The 17768-nt window shown below is 44.1% G+C and overlaps 1 protein-coding gene across 1 annotated transcript in view; it reads right to left on the bottom strand.

The window, feature by feature from the left end:
- Nucleotides 1-1154: 1154 nt before the first annotated feature.
- Nucleotides 1155-17768, bottom strand: part of FAM107B (family with sequence similarity 107 member B) — a 52848-nt gene continuing 36234 nt past the window's right edge. The window contains exons 2-4 of the mRNA XM_084305822.1: nt 8785-8968; nt 4478-4631; nt 1155-2477 (exon numbers count right to left, since the gene is read on the bottom strand). Coding sequence (XP_084161948.1) covers nt 2361-2477; nt 4478-4631; nt 8785-8912 — 399 coding nt within the window. The 5' untranslated portion in view covers nt 8913-8968 and the 3' untranslated portion in view covers nt 1155-2360. The remainder of the gene's footprint in view (nt 2478-4477; nt 4632-8784; nt 8969-17768) is intronic.

Genomic DNA, 17768 nt, shown 5'->3' with positions numbered 1-17768 from the left:
GGTGATGTGGACAGAAAGCAGCAGACTTTCAGCCTTGAGCCCAGCACTCACCAGAGTCAGGGAGCGGACGGTGTCCCCACTGGCTCTGGTGGCATGTGGATTGCACCCACCTTCTGCTGTGCCTGCACAGGAGGACAAGGGGCTGAGAAGAAATGGTATTCTCGAGCCAGGGGAGGGTTTCCTCACCGATTTGAGATGCTTCCATGCTGAGCAGGAGGTTAACTGCAGAGTGGAAGCTGACAGACGTGAAGTGTTTTAGGCTGGGGATGGCTAAAGGTGAGTGTGGCATGGAAATCCAGCACGTAGCACTGCCTCAGCCATCAGCAGTACGAAATGAACTCCATCAGTGCAAGTGTTTGAATAACGTGCTGCCCAGAAAGGAAGATCCTCTCCTAACAGAGGAAGGAAGGGAAGGAGGGAGGGAGGGAAGCATCTGCAGCGCTCCAGGTGTTCCTCTGTTGAGAAAAGACGTGGAAAAGTCTTAAATTTGGCCTTTGTCTGCTGCATGCCCCTGATCAGAACGGCCTGGGAGAGCATCTTCACGTTTAATCTCCCAGACGTGAGTCACGCTGCAAATCTGAATCAATGGCAATACACTTACTGCAATTCAATTTGCTCGTGATCTGATTATGCCCTCATAACAAATGCCTGGATCTTGACAAATTGAAGCCTGTAACTAGGAAACATTGCTAATTATGAGAATTTCGTCCCAAGTGCTACACTGAAATTGTATTTTAAACATCCAATACTTACAGGAAAGGCAAAAGAAAGCAAAAAACAAACCAACAAACCCTCCCCCCCCCCACCTTTACAACACAAACACGCCACTGTTGATATCAGGGAAAAGTGTTCTCCGACAGTTATGCCCAATGTAATTACAGAGTAGAAATTATTTCGTTTAGCATCCTAAGGCAAAGCCCATGATTAGATCCCCAGCTGATAAGGATGAGCACAGCCTCAGCGAGAGCCAGGAATACGCCAGTCGAAGAAGAGGAGGGTTTTTCCCCAGACTCTCAAGATAGAATATCCACACCCAGCCATACCAGGTGAGAACCCAGCCCTATAACCCTACGTGAGCCACCTGTTCCCCCCTCCTCCCCCCAGGCTTCCCTGGGTGTCTAGTAGTCATAAGCATGAAGGATCAGATTCTGCCATTCCTCTGCAAGCTGAGGAGCATTTATTTAACAGCAAGTCACAGGGGCAACTCGCAGAAAGGCAGAAGGTGACAGAACTGGACCCGAAGACGCAGTGGTAACACATTACCCCTCTTCTTTTAGGACGGGATAAAGTGAGGTTCACTTTATGCCTCGCTTTAGGGATTTTGTTTCCATTTTGGTAGATTGCAATGATCAGTTTGGTCTGGGTTCAACACTGCTCTGTTGCAGCGATGGCAACGAGTTCCTGCAACAACTGAGCAGGGACTGAGGGCAGACCAGACTCCTCATTTCAGCTGAAGACGTCTCGGCGAGTAATGTGCTAACACCGCGTTCAGGCCAGCGTGTTCTTGGAGGAGAAAGGCCACGACAGCAAAGTAGGGAGGATTGCAAAACACAAGGACAGAAGACAGGTCGTTTTGCATTGAGAGATGAGAGAGGTAAATACACAGGTAGCACTGCACAGACCTTCACACAACATTTCAAGGGAGAAGTTTGAAGACACTGGGAAATCAGCTTCTGGATTCTCTCTGGTGAGAGGATCATCAGATTTCTGCTCTTTCATAGCCCAAATTCTGCACGTTCAACAGGGAGAACTGGGCTTTAAGGCTGCTCAACAGTTCACTGCTGGTGAATTTTAAGCATTCCCATCTGGCCTACACCTGCCTATCCCAGTGGGGATGGGCAGCAGCGATCGTCATACCTCATCTCCTCCGAAACTTGCTAAAAATTCCGACCGAACACAAATTATTGTGATACGCACGCAGGGTGTAGGTCTGGATGGAGGAAATTTACCTGCACAGGAAAGTTTCATTAAGATACCACAGGAGGACTTTTGTTTTGTTTTAAAGCAAAATATAATCTGTGTATCTCCACTAAACTAGGATCACAAGAGATAAAGCAGTGCAACGCTGAAGAAACTTCCCTAGTATCCCTGGTTAAAATCTCAGAGTGAGCACTTCAGAGCGGTCCGTGACACTGAACTGACAAGCCTACTCCTCATCCGCCAATCTCAGGACTGCATTTGGCAAGTCGATCCGTTTCTGTTAAGTCTTTTTAATCCACGCTTCCCAAGAATTGAAAATCTCATCTTCAGTGTCAGCTGGATGCTGTTCTTCTCCCTCTTGACAAGGAAATCTGAGACAACTTGCAAAAGCCTCTCTGCAGCCACCACAGGAAAGCTGGAAGTCTTAGCAGGTGCTGGCTCTAGGAGTCTGGTGCTTCTGTTGCTTCCTGGACCGTCCTCCTCAAGTTGCCCTTGACTTTGACAAATTCAGGTGCATTTTCCTGCTCTTCCTGTATCTTCTGTTGCTCCAGTTCCAGCTGAAAAGGAATCCGCATGTTAAAAAGCGTATAAAGTAGATCATTGACATAAAAGGCTAAAAGCTAACAGCTTCAATAACTGGCCATGCATAACAATTTAAACTGCTTCCTTTCCTTCTTTCATGGAAAAGGTAAAGTTGTATTTCTTTGGGAGTATCTGTTCTCATAAACCATCAGTCTTTTCAAATCCTTGTCTCCAGCTCATTCCAGCAGGCCTGCAAATGCCTTTGCCAGATGGACAAAAACTCTGCTTGTCCAGTAAGAGAATAAGATGAAGCATTTCTGAGGAAGTTCTTGGACATCTTCATTAAAAAAAAAAATAATAATAAAAAAAAAATCCCTTCTCTGGCTTTCAGAACAGGATGAAACCAAATGTGCCTTGTGGGAGAACACGTGTGAACAGCTACTACTGAGCATACTTGCAGAATTTATTTCTGAGTGCCTAGGTATGGATTTCTGTATCTAACTTGACCATCTTTTGGTAGATCTGCCTTCTCTATCACAGAGATCAATACAGCTCCTCCTTGGCCCTTAGCTTTTCATTTTTTGAAGTCCATTCACTGACATTTTTGACCCAGTTGAAGCTCATGCTCTGAAAGTTACCCCATGAGGTCAGACTCTCTGCACTGCAGGGCAAAGCTATGTAGTGCCAGTTCAGAGCATTACCCGCTGCACAGAGTAAGGATTGCTTGGCAATCCTCAGTGAAGGCAGACAGGTCAGGTCACCAGAAAGGAAGAAATAACCCTTCAGAAAACTAACAAAAGCTTCTGAAAGGAGCTTTTTCTTAGAACAAACCAAGGTCTCCCTGATTAATGGGGACGATGTTGTTGGTTCTGTTTAGCTCTCTTAAAGAATCTCTCCTTTGTCTCTGGTTTGCGGACAAAGAACATGCTCTGTTACATGACATGCTCATGACATGCTCATGACAACATTCCTCCATGTGTCATGTTAATTAATGACATTCCCATAGCGCTTACAAAGTCACAACATTGTTTGCAGGGGACAGGCTTTTCCTCTTCTAAGAGAATTCTCTTTTCTACATACGTCCTTGGGTGGCTCAATTCCAAATCAGGCATCTTTTGAAGCTGGCCTTATCTTTCTAAGAGCAGAAAGGACCAGTGACAGGACGATATACTTCAAATTACAATAGCTTTCTCCCCCAAAAAATATTTCTATGCCTCGTTAAAAACTATAATAAAAAACACTAAACCTAAACATTGATTTGACTACACCTCATTCTCAATAGAGTTACTCGATTTAATTGATTTTTGTCAAGAAAAACTGGAGATCCTGTTCTAAAGCGTTCATTTATTTAAAGGTAAATGCAATGTTTTATGCACGCTGACTTGTTTGATGGGGTGTTTCACTGACAAAAATTTGCCTCTCAAGTATGCAAAGTGCCTTAAGAGGCACAGAGACCTTTGGCTGGCCCTGTGCTTAGCAGTAAGCTTCCCAGCAAAAGGTTGCAACTCCATATAATCTCTCCACTTGGGGTCTGAGAATGTTTTCCTTCATTTGGAAAAGCCAACAGACTCATTCATTCAAAAGAGCTTTTGCAGCCTTAAAAAGTCACCTAGTTTTTGTACGCAACCCAGGAGAAAGAAACAATCGATGTTTTATTCATCAGGCGTCTAGTTTTGATGCAGTAGAGTCTCACATCCAATCTTAGTGATCAACTCTTGATATAAAGGCTACAGAAGTTGGCTAATTCACCACAGTTTCAATGGTTACATGTGGCCAGTGCTCCACAGACACTGCTGTTGCTCCAAACAGGATTCATTTGACCAAAGGCAGAGATCTAAACGGAGTTCCTAAATAATATGTGAAAACAAAGAGGTAATTGTAGAGTGTGATTTGAGTCACTGTAAAAGAGGTGCCTGCATTCAGTCAGAGGAACCGCGCCAAAAATCTGCTGCTGCTTCTCTCCTGTCTACCAAGGGAGCATGGGGTGCTGAGCTCAGAGGGAGATGTGTAAAGTTGGTGCTGTTTCCCATCTTACCTGCTCCAGCTTCTGCTGCCGTTTCAGTAGCTCTATTTCCAGGTCGGACTTCTTCTTCTGCGCCTCCTCTTCTTTTTGCTGTTTAATAACTTGATCTCGTTTTCTTTTCTCCATCACCTTTTGTAGCTCTGGTTTGTTCTGAGGTGCAAGACCCCTTAAAATTAAATAGGAGGAGTAGGGGGGCAGGGGAAACAAGGGAGAAAGAGATCACTTTTAATACACGTAAATTCACACAGAACTGTATGCAGGTTTTCTCCAGTCAACTGGCTGCCTATTTAGGCACTTTGAAATACAAATAATTAATTAAAAGGAAAAAATGGGCAGAAATTTTATTGGTTTCTAATCTAAATCCTAAACTGAAATTTAAGCCATGTTATTACTGAGAATATTTCCCTGCAACATGCATGCTAGTATTTCTCCGGGATAATTCACTGCCATGGCTTTCATAGTCAGTCTTCCTTCTGCTCTCCCCATTCCAGAAAAACAGATTAAAAAAACATCAAGAACCAAGACACTAGCAGGGCTGGAAACAGATTTTGGAGGGAACAACAGCAAGGATTAAAAAAAACACTTCCCTTGACAGCTGATAATTCAGATTGTGTTCAGACAGTCCTACACAGGGTACTATGTGCAGAGAAGACCACATGGGCAGAACTAAAACACGGTGTCCCTCTGGATTTTGTCACATTTTTCCTGGAAATCATGAATTCTGTCTTTCCTTGGAAATACGAGAACTTTAGGCATGCCTGGCTGCCAAGTTATTTCCGTTGAGAACAGTGAGAGCTCCCAGGCTACACCGAAAATCACACAGAAAGAGGCTAAGACAACAAAAACCCCAAATAAAAAAAACAAGTTGCGGTCACCTTGGAGACCAGACAAAGGACGGAGGATCCTTCCTCTCACAAGATTTCAGCTAGTACAGCAACTGAACGCTTCGAGTCCCTTCAGCACAAAATATTTTCCAAGCCAACTACTACAAAAAGACCCAACCCATGCCTGTTCTTGTCATCTTCCCTGTGACGATTATTATCTGAATACATCTGGCATTAAGTTTAATCAAGAAATTCAATAATCTGCATAAGCTTTCAAAAAAACAGTATTTATACCCCTTCCCTACTTAATATGTGGGTGCCTAATTCTTCCGTAACACGTGTATCTGACTGCGTGTTTAATAATGTATTCAAATACCATTTTATGGTGCCATCTCTGACCAACTCCATATATTATGTGCCACTCTATCACTGTACATCTCCTGGCAGCAAAATCAAATATTTAGCAACACCAAATGCTGCTCCATATTTCTCCTAATATCTCATTCCCCAAACGCAACAGAAGCTACAGGATTGTGTTAATATTTTATGTTCCGTGCTAATTTGTAATGGCTAAAATATAATTAAAATAAGTCAGGTAGAGAAAAGTTGGAGCAATTTGATTTTTGCCGTTATTATTACTGCTGGGTAAGTGAGAGCTGGATCAATGGGAACTTCCAGGCTGCTGACTGGCAATAAAGATAGCCACGAAGCAGATGCAAGCTGCTAAGTAAGATGACTTTTTCCTGATTTAGATGTGCTCTAGCTATGATAAACACCAGCAGAAGAACCCTCAGCCTGATCAAATGGGATCAGCAGTCAGATCTGTAAAAGATATCTGAACTTGCTTTCACTCCCATATTTAGAAGGGACAAGCAACAAATAGGCTGCTACTGGATTAACTGGGAGTCTTGAATCACCTCTTTATGATTTTTCTGTCAAAAAAAATCCTAAAAGTTTAGTCTAGAGTAAGCAAACTGTGCTATACCACGAGTTAGAGCTGATGGGGTTAATGTCCCTGCAAGAGACCAGTCTGCAGAGCTAAGGCCGTGTCTTAATAAGTAAAAATAATTAACATGAGTGGCCTATGCCTTGAGTTACCACTACCTTGATCTTCGCATCTCCAAAACATCTACCACTTCTGGTAAATAATGATTAGTAAAGAACTACATCAGCTCAAGGTCCAACAGACACTGCTTATAGTAGGCATGAAGAAGGTATGTTGGCATGGGGAAATGCCTTCTACCATTAAAAAATGCATGGCATAAAGCACAGAAGCCTAACCCTCTTTTCAAGAATATCATTTTTTCCTGCTGGCGAAACCCTCAAAAAAGTATTGCATTTCTGCACCAATAAATACAAGTCTCAAATTAACAGCTGCAGCTCACCAACATCACAATAAAAGAAGAGCAGATACTGAGGGCAGCACAACTGTTCGGTGTAATAGGATATTCTTCTAGAAGAAAACAAACTCCACAGTTTTCAAGTGCTTTATACTTTCCTACACTTTAAAAGGAAAAAAAAGACAACAGCACAGACTTAATTTAGTGCAGCCTCCACATCATTCAGAGCAAGGTTGTAATTTGGGGAACTTTACACCTTTCTTTCTTTCCATGCCTATAAACTTCGTGGTGCTAGGAACTGACTTTGAAGTTTAATCCCGTTAACAAAAAAAATAGGACAAACAACTATTTAGGCCACTTTCTTCCAATTCAGTTGATACTCTGTAAAACGTTTCTACTTCAACACTAAAGAAATGCTGTTCATTTAGAATTAAGTATCAAAGCTTAGCATTTGTGAGGATTTTGCTATTAGAAAAAAATAGAAAAAAATAACTTTTTTCCTCTCAAAATACCACCATAGCAGATGGGAAAAAAAGAGATGTTTTCAGAATGAGACTTTTCTGACAAACACACAAATCCAGCTGTCCTGGAGTAGCCAAAGCAACAGCCGTAATCCCCTGGACCATTGGAATTATCGGAAGAGACGTGAAAATGGTCATTAAATGATCTACTCTTCCACTGGATGTAACTGGCCAAGGAACATGAGTTCCAAGGTCTAGATTAGGACTCAAATTATGTATGCTATTAATGGATTCATAAATCAGATTCCTGAATTGTAAATTTTAATTCATCTGCCAGAATAGGCAGGAAGACACCAAATCTTCCCTTATTCCTGCTAGGATGGCCATGCAGGATTATGCTTTTGACACCAAGATAACAATTAGTATCTTGGCCATATCACTCATTTACATAGATGTTTGTTTCTGTTTGTTTTTGTTTAAATGGAGGAGTCTCACAGGCCTGGAGGTTTTTTTTCTCTCCTTTGTGTAGTCAGGTGCTTGTTCTCGTAGTATCTTTTTCAAATGAGTCCTCCATTGTTGGAGAGATTTAATAACAAACCCTCAGCTACCTCGAGGCCGAGTCCCTGTGTCTCAGAAGTTGATGAAATCAAGTTCCAGCTCTTTACTTCTACAAAAGCAATATATAATGCAACAGCTGTGCATCCCACCCCAGAAAGGAGGAAGCACAATTTGCATAATATACAAAGAGACACTTGTGCGGCAGCAGAGCAGGCCCCCGACTACCACGCTGCATTGTAAGAAAGATCAAGAAACCGGAGAACAACTTCATCTGAAACAAAATTTAGGATTTCTTTGACTAAAAAGTGGCCCCATCAATTCAGGGTGTACTGGGAATGGTGAAAACACGCAGATTTGATGATCAACATCAAATGTTCAACAACTGAATTTTGTCAAATACCTGATAAAGTTAAGAGTTCAAGACAAATTACAGTGCCTGAAATAAAAAATACGATAGGGGAGAACTGAACTGCTTCCTCATGAAACCGACCCTTAGGGAGTATTCAGAAAAACAAAGTGAAAAGTATTTTACAAGAAGCTTTTACAGGGCTTCACCTATCAACAGCTGATCTTGTGTTCAATATCCTCTACGCAGTCTGGTGGTGGACCAAACATGGAAGGCCTACAGTTGGATCAACACCTAGATAAAACAGTGGGGCAGCCTACAGCTTTCTTACAAAGCTATTATTCTACCATTTTTTGGATTTTTTTGGTCTACACAGGTTTGGTTGTGAGTTTGCAAGTACCCCACCTGGGGCTGGTGTAGGCACCACTGATTGTACAACAGGAAACAATCAGGGGGCAACATGGGCAAAGCTTTTACACTGAAAATAATAATCCTACGTTACAGTGATAGCAAAGGTGTTTGAAAATAAAATTAACACTTCAATTGTTAATTTAAATTAACAATTAAACAAAGAAAAGAAGGTAAAATTATCACAGAAAATTATCACCAGACCTATTTATTAAAATTCAAGCAAATTCCATGGCTGAGAATCAGCATTTTCTTCTACAAGATTTCAATCAACAAAATGCACCTGCTAGGTTTTGGGTAAAATGTGTCATTTTGATGAAACTAAACCTCAAGCTGTGCTTTTGGGGTCAAGGGATGGCACACATGCGTTTTAGGCTTTTACCTTTTCTGGTTCATAAGCAGCTCTCTATGGAGATCTTGATGATTCCGGGATGACTTCACAGGATTAATTAATTTCTGAGGTCTAATTAATTCAGGATTGTCATCATCTATGTAGTCGGGTTCAGCCATAATCTTTCTTGGAGTGGGATACGGATCTTTGGGTTCGGTGTCCTTACTCACAGTATCTGCAAAACAGGGGGAAGGGAAGAACTATGGTAAATCTCCACTGAAATGCCTTTGAAAGATGTCTAAAACACATCAAGGCAGCATTCCCCACTGATAACATTTATGCTTTTCTACATAGATTTTGTCTGTAGTAAGTGAAGGTGCTCAGAGCAAACATCCTTTAAAACAGATGGCAATTTCATAAGGTTATCTTCGAAAACCTTCATCCCTTGATTGGATGCGCAGATTCCTTCCACCCTGAGAACCAGAAATACTTGAGGTTAAGCATGCAGAGAACCCTACTGATTTTAACAAGTCCACCAGATGAAACATTTTTGCATCAGCAACGCTAAGATCCAAAAGATATTTTAAATAGTGACTATATCAAATACCACGAATGCTCATCAAAGCCATACAAACACTCATTTTCTGCCATCAGTCTCACGCCAGCTATGAGAAAATACCTCGTGTTGGTTAGCCCTGAGCAGTACCAAACTAAGCAAAAGTTTCCAGGTGAAAATTGCCAAATTTGCCAGTGCTGGGATGGGGGCTGGGAGTTTCTGAGCAGAGTGGTCGGGGAGAAAAAGTTGGATGTGTCTTACGGCCATGTTTCACCCAGTGAAAGTCTACAGAAGTCCACTGATCTGAAGCCAATAAAACCCCGATGACTTATGTCCTTTCCCAATCTGGCATTTTCCCGTTCTAGCACGGAAAACGTAAACACCAAGTCACAGCACTTTTAAGCAACAGATGACAAGCAAGCACCTACCTGCACAAAGGCCAAATATCCAGAATCATTGGAAAATTCATGCCTGAAGAAACTTGGAAGATTTCTATCAAAACTAATTTAGGTCTAAATGTTAGGTCCCCAAGGCTGCCCCCTGAGCAAGCCCAGCACCCTCAGCTGCTCCAGCCCAATGTGGTGGCCCTCGATGAACTGTCTCCAATCCTAATTGCATGTCATATGAAAAAAGCCAAAAAAAAACACCCAAAACACAGCCTACGTCTCAATGTACATCACTTAGCTCCATGCCATGAACAAGCATGTACAAGTGTATCCATCACCAATGCTGTATACACATTATTTCATTTTTTTTTATAAGGATGCAGTAGTTCATATTTCCTTGGTGTTCACATCAGGTTTTTCCCAAGTAAAACAGCTCAGGGATTCAGAGTGCAGGCTTGTTTTGGATATAACCTTTGGTTTCCCTGTGTTCCCCTCTCACTTCTCTTGCACTGAAGGACCTGTGACTCTTCCAGGAGGCGTTCAACATCCACGATTCTCCACAAAAGCACACCAGATGACCTGCTGCTTCTTTCAGACAAGCCTTCCTTTTGCTTAGATGGAAAACAGAATCACCCACAACTGTCCTGGACAACGTACTGCTCTTCCAACACGAGCCCCCGAAAAACAATTGGATTCAATCATTTCTCAGAAAGCCTGATGTCATATTTTGCAGCATGTAGATCTGGTTTTGGCAGTGGCTTAAAATGAAGCCTATTTCTTCTTTCTTCTGTCCCATCCCTATTTTTAAAAGCATGTATTCAGCTCTGAGGTCAGGAACCACGGTTTCCTAACGTAACATGAACTCTCCTAGCAGCAAACGTGAATGAATAAAGCTCCCTGGAGGACTGGGGATGCTTTCCACGTGTGATTGGGCTGGAACTGATTTCAGCTAGGATTTCCAAACGAAGCCAGTGAAATAGGGCACCTGGCTCCCACTGGCTGAATCCCCTCACACCCTCTGCAAGCCTTAGCTTGAGGCTCCTTCCACTCATCTACACATCGACTGCGAAGGCACAACCCATTTCGGTGACTCACTGCTTACTCCAGCGCACGAGGACGGAGATGTGGATCCGGGTCTGTTTTAGCTGAGCTTGTTTCCAGTTTCATACACCCACTGATTTGGCAGGCGCTTCCTCAGTGCGTGTTCTGAATCAGCTGTGGCTGCACAAGCAGCACAAAAGCATCCACCTGCAGCGCCTCGTCCTGCCTGAGTAACTCGCTCAGACTTTGTCCCTGCCTTCTTGGAGATGAGGATTTTTATTATTTTTTTTTTTTAATCCAGAAAGAATTAACTGGGGATCCTGGATTCTGAATTTTGATTTTTTTTGGGATTTTGGAATTTTGAATCCTCAAACTGAACCACAAAACTACTTCAATATCCCACCAGGCAAAGAAAATACCCCCATATAAAAATCACCTGAAGGATCTTCCAGATAGAAACGTAATGTTTTCAGATGCCAAGATGCTTTCAGAGCAATGAAGAAGAACCATAGTGACACCTTCACCATGGAAAGCCAGGAATAAGCCACCAAATACTTGCTTTCCAAAGAAAATACATGAAATAATTGCAAGTAAGCTCGGTGAGAGCAGCAGAGACCCTTCAAATTGGTAATACTGAAAGAATGCAAAGAGCCACGGTGTGCCAGAAGAATGCAAATTCCACATGGAGGAACATCTCCAACAAGCACATCAGCTTCTGATGTTCTTCATTTTTTATTCTACCTAAAGAGTTTGTTTTTTTTTTTCAGCAAAAATCCCAAAGTGACAGCAACGCTGGAAGACGCATGCAAAGAGAGCCGCAGACAGCCCCCAGAATTTTTAGCAGATCCAGAGCAGCCCTGAACAACAGCGGGTTAAGGTTCCTGCAGCTGCCAGAGCTTTTGCTACAGCAGAGCTCGTATGGCTTCACGACGAGAGGCGAGCCCATGCCAAGAAAACCCCAGTGTTTATATGGCATTCAGGGAATCGCATTTATTTGCTCTCTGGTATTCCTCATCCCAGAAATCACCCTCCACATCTGGAATCTGAATATAAAAATCCCTGGGAGACACCATGTATTTCTATTATTATACTTATATGTGGCATTTTCACCCTTCCAACGGTTCCCACAATTATTTCCAGCTGTGCAAGCAGAGGTAGGCTTGAGGCCCCTCAAAAAGCAGATAAATAAATGCCTAAGCATACAGGCGAACATCAAAATAACAGGATCCAAAAATTACATTAAAGCTAAATTCATGTCATTTCCTTTTTGTCTTAATAAAGCCTGGAATTAATATCTTCCACAGAAGCGTTAGCTCACACACGGAATACCTCCCGAAGAAAGATTTTAGTCCTGAAGAAGCCTGAACATCTGCTCCGTGCTGTACGGCCAGCCATCAAACACCATTTTTTAAGGCTTACATTTTTACATCTTTAAGCTCCTGCGTAGCCTTGCGGTTTGTTACAAGCAACCCAAAGGCATTCATTGGGAAGAAAGAGCGTTTTTACTCTCCCCCCCTTCTGATTTTGAGAGGAATTGAAATAAAATGTTTTGGGCATTTCTCTGCTCCAGCACAGCGAGCTCTGCCCTGGGTGGAAAGGAAAAGGGCTGCTGCGATCCACGCTGCACTTCCCGGTCACCTCCTCAGCACTGTTTGGACATGAAAGCTCACTGCCACTATCATCTTCATCTCCACGCTCTCGGTGCAGCGAGAGGCACTTGACTGGAGAGATTTACTTGATTAATCCGTGATTACCGACATCATTAATAACTTCCCACGGTTCAGCCTTTAATTCAAAGTGAGAGCTGCTGAAAACAGAATGCAAAACACTCTTTCCTGGCAGGATGCTGAAGCCAGCCGCTGTCCCAACAGGTTGTTTTTTGGCGGGTGAAAGGGCTGGAGAGGTTTGGGTCGAGGCAGGGCACGGGCACAGCCTGCCCCTGGGGGAGAGAGAAGGACAGGCAGGGTGGGCTGGAGGTTTCAATTCCTCCCAGCCCTTCATGGTTTGCTCAAACAGGCTGCTGCCTTCCAGTAGCAAAAAATTTGCTTCTGGATCCAGAGAGTGCATGAACCTGCTGCAAAACTGAACACATAAAGGGCTGTGGGCACCCACTGAGCCACAGGGATCACTCATTTTACATCCTCCTGCTGCCCGTCACTTGCTGCGTTACCATCCTGCCGACAAACGAAGGCTGGCAGACTTTTTAATCCTCTGGCTGCTCTTGTTTCTGGCTCTGGCCTTGCCTTCCTGATCCTGGGCACGTTATTTCACCCTCATGCCCTCTCTCCTCTACAAGAGAAGAATTGTAGTAACCACCGTGAGCTCCTTGCAAGACCAACCTCGCTGCTCTTTACCATGCACTTTAAAATCTCCAGACTCCAGCAGACCAAATGAAGTAGCAAGCCTGAATTTCTTTCGTCCATACGATGCCAGAACACTTTAACTAGGAGCACCTTCCTCACACTGAGAGGTTCATGGACTCTCTGAACTCACCCAACTTCTCTTCTGCTGTTAAACACAGAGAGAAATGGTTAATTTGTTAAAAGTACTTTTTACCCTCCTCCTTTAATTCACTGCAGTCTGATGGCAGGTCTTACAGCAGCGTTCCTCATAAAAAAAAAAAAAGTTTGAGCCTAATGGATGACATTGCAATTAGGCCCACATAAACACAATCACATTATCTCCGAGCACTTGCTTGATTAGAATGGCAGTGAGCAGGGTCAGCTGGGCTCCAGCCTCAAACCTAGGGAGCAAGGTGATGGTATCAGCAGTGAACAGTTTATTTATTTACTTACAAGGCTGCCAAAAGACTGAGAGACCACAAAGACTTCTGCTGCTGCTCCTGCTCACTCGACCAGGGCGGCCCAAAGCAATCTCAGCGATGGCAAGAACACGGAGAAAAGCAGGGCTCACCGGCCACTGAAACGATTCCTATCGTCGCTTTAGAGGATATGAAAATGAACTGCGGCACTCCAGACCTCGAGGATATCCAGTTAACATTCATTTGCTTCCCTTGTGATCTACTGAGAATGCAACGTCAACAGCTCACAGCGAAAACATCCACTGGATGACAAACCTGGAGGCCAATTAAAGATGTTTGTGTTGTCACCGAGACAGGAAAGGAAAGAGCACAAGATTTGGGGCAGTGCCCCATGCTGTCACAGTTCTTGAATGCAAAGCCCTGCCTGTGGCTCTCACTAGGTTTGACCCCACCAGCAGTCTCTGGTCCCATGCTCCGAAGTTCAGCCAAGTTTGGGTGCTGAGGGGACAGCCACAGCCCCACCGAGGCTGAGGGACAAAGAGCGCTGCTGGTAATGAAGAACCGCCCGTCTCTCTCGGTCTCCAGTCCACCAAAAGAGATGCAGAAAGAGAGACAAACAACTTTAAGGCTAATTTCACCTTCTGCTGAACTCACACAAACCAACGGACGGGAATTTACGGTGATCCAGGAGAATTCTCCCTACAGCTGCAAGCTCTGCGACGAAGCTCTCTGTCAGCAGCTTTGAAAGCAGCTGAGTGAAGGCTGCACCAGCAGCCCTGCACGGGCGCGTTTCTTCTCCTGCTCAGTTAAAAGGCTGGAGAAGTACCAAGGAAGCTGCGCAATTAGAGGCTGGAGAAGGAAGTGGCTCTCACAGATCTGCAGACACAGGTGGCTGGGAGAATACAGGGAGGGAAGAAGGAAATGTTGACTTGTTCGCCCTCCCCTTTTTGCCAGATAGGCAACACTCAGATAGGGACTTCCCCTGTGAAACCACTTAGCATCTGATTTTTAACAGAGTGTAGATGGGACAGAAAGACACAGGATAAAAACTAGCAGGCTGTGAGGGGCATCGATTTCCCCTAAATGCCAGTCCACGCCCAACCCACCAGCACACCGTGGATTAACAGCAAATAAAGCACACTGTGCACCGTGTATCCCTTCCAGTCCCCCAAAGCCCTGCCTGTTTATTGAGGATTTCTATTCTCTATACCAATTTATAACCAAGGTCCCTGTGCTGGCTGAAAGCCCTGGATTCCGTGGGGATGTGGAGAGCTGTTCTGATGGCCAGGAAAAGGTGCTGCATGTCCTGCACCTCCCGCCTTGCTGCACGGCCTCATTCCACAGCACGCCACGCACACGCCTCCCTTCCAGCTCTGTCATCCACCTGGCAGGGATAAATCATCACCAGTAGAGGCATGCAGCTGAACACACACACACCCAGCACGCTGCACAGGCAGTGGCTGCACACCGCAGTAAACATGACGTCCAGAAGTAGGTCACTGAAATTACGCCTCCTAGGAAACAAACTCCACTGCATAGTTGGCAGCTCGATTCACCCCAAAAGGCAGCCAGCAATTTACCCAAACGCAGGTCAACAGTAACACAGATGCAATTCTGAAATGACCCATTTTTTTTTCCAAGAAAATACAAGTTTCAAAAGGCAAATAAGATCAGTTCACACTCCCTGCAGCCACAGCGCATCAGTCAGTCTGGAGCACCACATTTAAGACCGGGTCAGATTTGGTTGAATGAAGTTTAGCTAAATTAAAACACGGGATTTCATATGAAAACGAAGTATTGATTCAAAATCAGAAGTCCAAAGAGCCAGAGGACAGTTTCTTCAGGACTTTGCTGTTGCAAATGTTAAGAACTATCAAACAGTGTCACCCAGTGGTAAAGGACTTCCTACAGACAGGAACAGAAGCCATTGCCACAGAGAAGGCAGGGGTGGAGAGAGGGCCTAAAATCCATGTTTTTGTACAAAGCTGTTGAACTTCTGGGCAAATAAACAAAAATCTCACAGCTTTTTGCAGAAGGTCTATCTTACTTTTAAGATATTCCGTTTGCGAGTACAGCAGCTTTACAGGCCAGTCATTCCCCTGTTATAGAAAGGTTTAACACTAAGGAGAGGTATTTCTGGTCTGGAAGAAAAAAAAAAAAGATAAAAAATAAAATAAAACGGAGCAGCCAGCAGCAGCTTATTAATACAGAGGGCGGAAACACTTCAAACACCTGACATGGGGTGCCAAAAGGAGACCGGTGAATCCTGAATGCTCTTCAGATCTAGGTCACAAGATTTCAGCAAGATTCTTCCACACAGGAGAGCAACATGCTGGCGGTGGTTGTTTCTGCATTTTTTTTGTGCTATGTGCACCACGATCTGGTGAGCGAGGTGAGGGCACAACGCACGTCTCAGGGAGGCCAAGCAAGGGCCAGGAGCACAGGAACGTGGATCGTGCTGCCAAGGGGGAAATCCTCTTCTGGATGCCATGACGATGAGAACAGTGAGGATGACCAAGAGACCTGGTAAATATTTACCCAAACCAAAGCACAGGACAGCTGAAAGGTAAAATATTATTTGATATATATATAAAAATAGGTATATAAAAGAGAAGGCAGGTTGCTTGGCACCCCTGTAAACGTGACCGGCACAGCAAGCACAGCTTTGCTATGTGCAAAACAAATAGGATGTGAAAAAGGATGCGGAAGAGCAACAACATCTAAGAACTGGAGAACACGCTGTGTATTGACACAGCCAAACGAGCTCAGTCCGCTCGGTTTAAAAAATGGGAAGATTAAGACCAGCTGTGATTATCCTACAAGCAACACGCCCGATGATGGTTTGATGCATTTCAGTGACAGGAGATGGGGACTAGACAACTCAGCCCGAAAAGAAGGCACACGTGGAGGGAAATCAAATGCTTAAGTTACTGAAAGACTTGTGCTAAGAAGTCAGAAGCAGTTCGATTGCGTGGAGAGAGCAAATTACAAGATCATAATTATCTCTTCTAGTCTTACAAATTGTAAATCTATGGATGCAATTAATAAGCATATGAAATGGAAGCTGAAAATGAAAATCTCCGCATTAATCAGGTAGTTATGCATGAAGTGGGAGCAGCAGCGAGGACGAGACCGTGTGAGCTAAGCCTTTCACATGCTGCTTCAGTTAAAGCTGTAAAGCTCCAGGTCTTGCCTGTTGAAGCGTCATGGGGTTGGTGCACCTCCAGACCTCGCTGCGTGCCACGTGCTGGTCCTGGGGGCACAGCAGCCTCCTGCCCGGCACGATGTGCTGGGCTGTCACGCCTCCCCTCATTAATAACGGCCCCACGCCGCTTCCGAACGACAGCTGAGAAGAAATTCTACCGCCCAGAAAATTGGGCTGTTTTCACCAAATTTTTAAAAAACTGACATAATGAAAAACACACAGCCCACCGCAGCGTGCCAGTTCCCCAAGCGTATCCACAGGTACTTATGCAAAGCCTAAGTACTTCTTCAGATCAGGCAGATATGAATTGATTGCCTGCCAGCTCAACCGCTCCAGCTCCCTTCATTTTCTAGGAAGAAACCCCTTCCCTAGCTAAAAGAAATAAATTAATAAAGAGGATGTGCACTAGTGAAATTGCTTTTTCCAAGTTCTTCTCCCTGTGCTGGCAAGCAACTCCAAATGGCATCCAGCTTCGCTTGCTTAATGCAAGGAATATCCTTTCTTAGAAACAGAGAAAAGGAAACAAAAAGGAACACTTTCTTTACACATCTCGTTTCCCCAAGCTCATACACTCCCAGCTTACTCACAGGAAAGAACTAAAGCCTTCACCTCTGCAAGGGAGTCTTGGCTCTGGCAACTACATCCACATTCCAGTCTGCAGTGTGTCCACAACGAGACACCCTTCCTTGCCCAGACCTGTTTCTGTCTGCTCTCAGCTCTCAGAGATGTTTTTTGGGTATGAGGCTCCTTGCTGCGACTCGGTCGGAAAGGGCACCACTACAAAGGCAAGGAAGAAAAGACCTGAAAGAAAAGGCCAAAAGGAGAGCAGTAAAACTCATGACCTGATCTCCCTACAGGGAAGCAGAGCGAGAAATTAAAGAGTAGGCTGCTTCACACCCTGCGCGTGACCTTAACCCAAGGTACCATCATTCCCTAATGGATTTACAGGGAAACAGTGGGTGGAAGAATGTATGTCAGTCAGAACAAGCCCTTGGAAAATGTCTGATGCGGGAGCCAAGGCACACATCATACGGCTTTAGGACAGCCAAGTTAGATACACGTGAAGTTATTAAACTGCAGGGGTGA

Source organism: Netta rufina, assembly GCF_964035555.1.
Source record: "Netta rufina genome assembly, chromosome: 1".
Lineage (NCBI taxonomy): Eukaryota > Metazoa > Chordata > Aves > Anseriformes > Anatidae > Netta > Netta rufina.
Note: the sequence above shows the minus strand (reverse complement) of the source record. Positions and strands in the feature narration are given on the sequence as shown.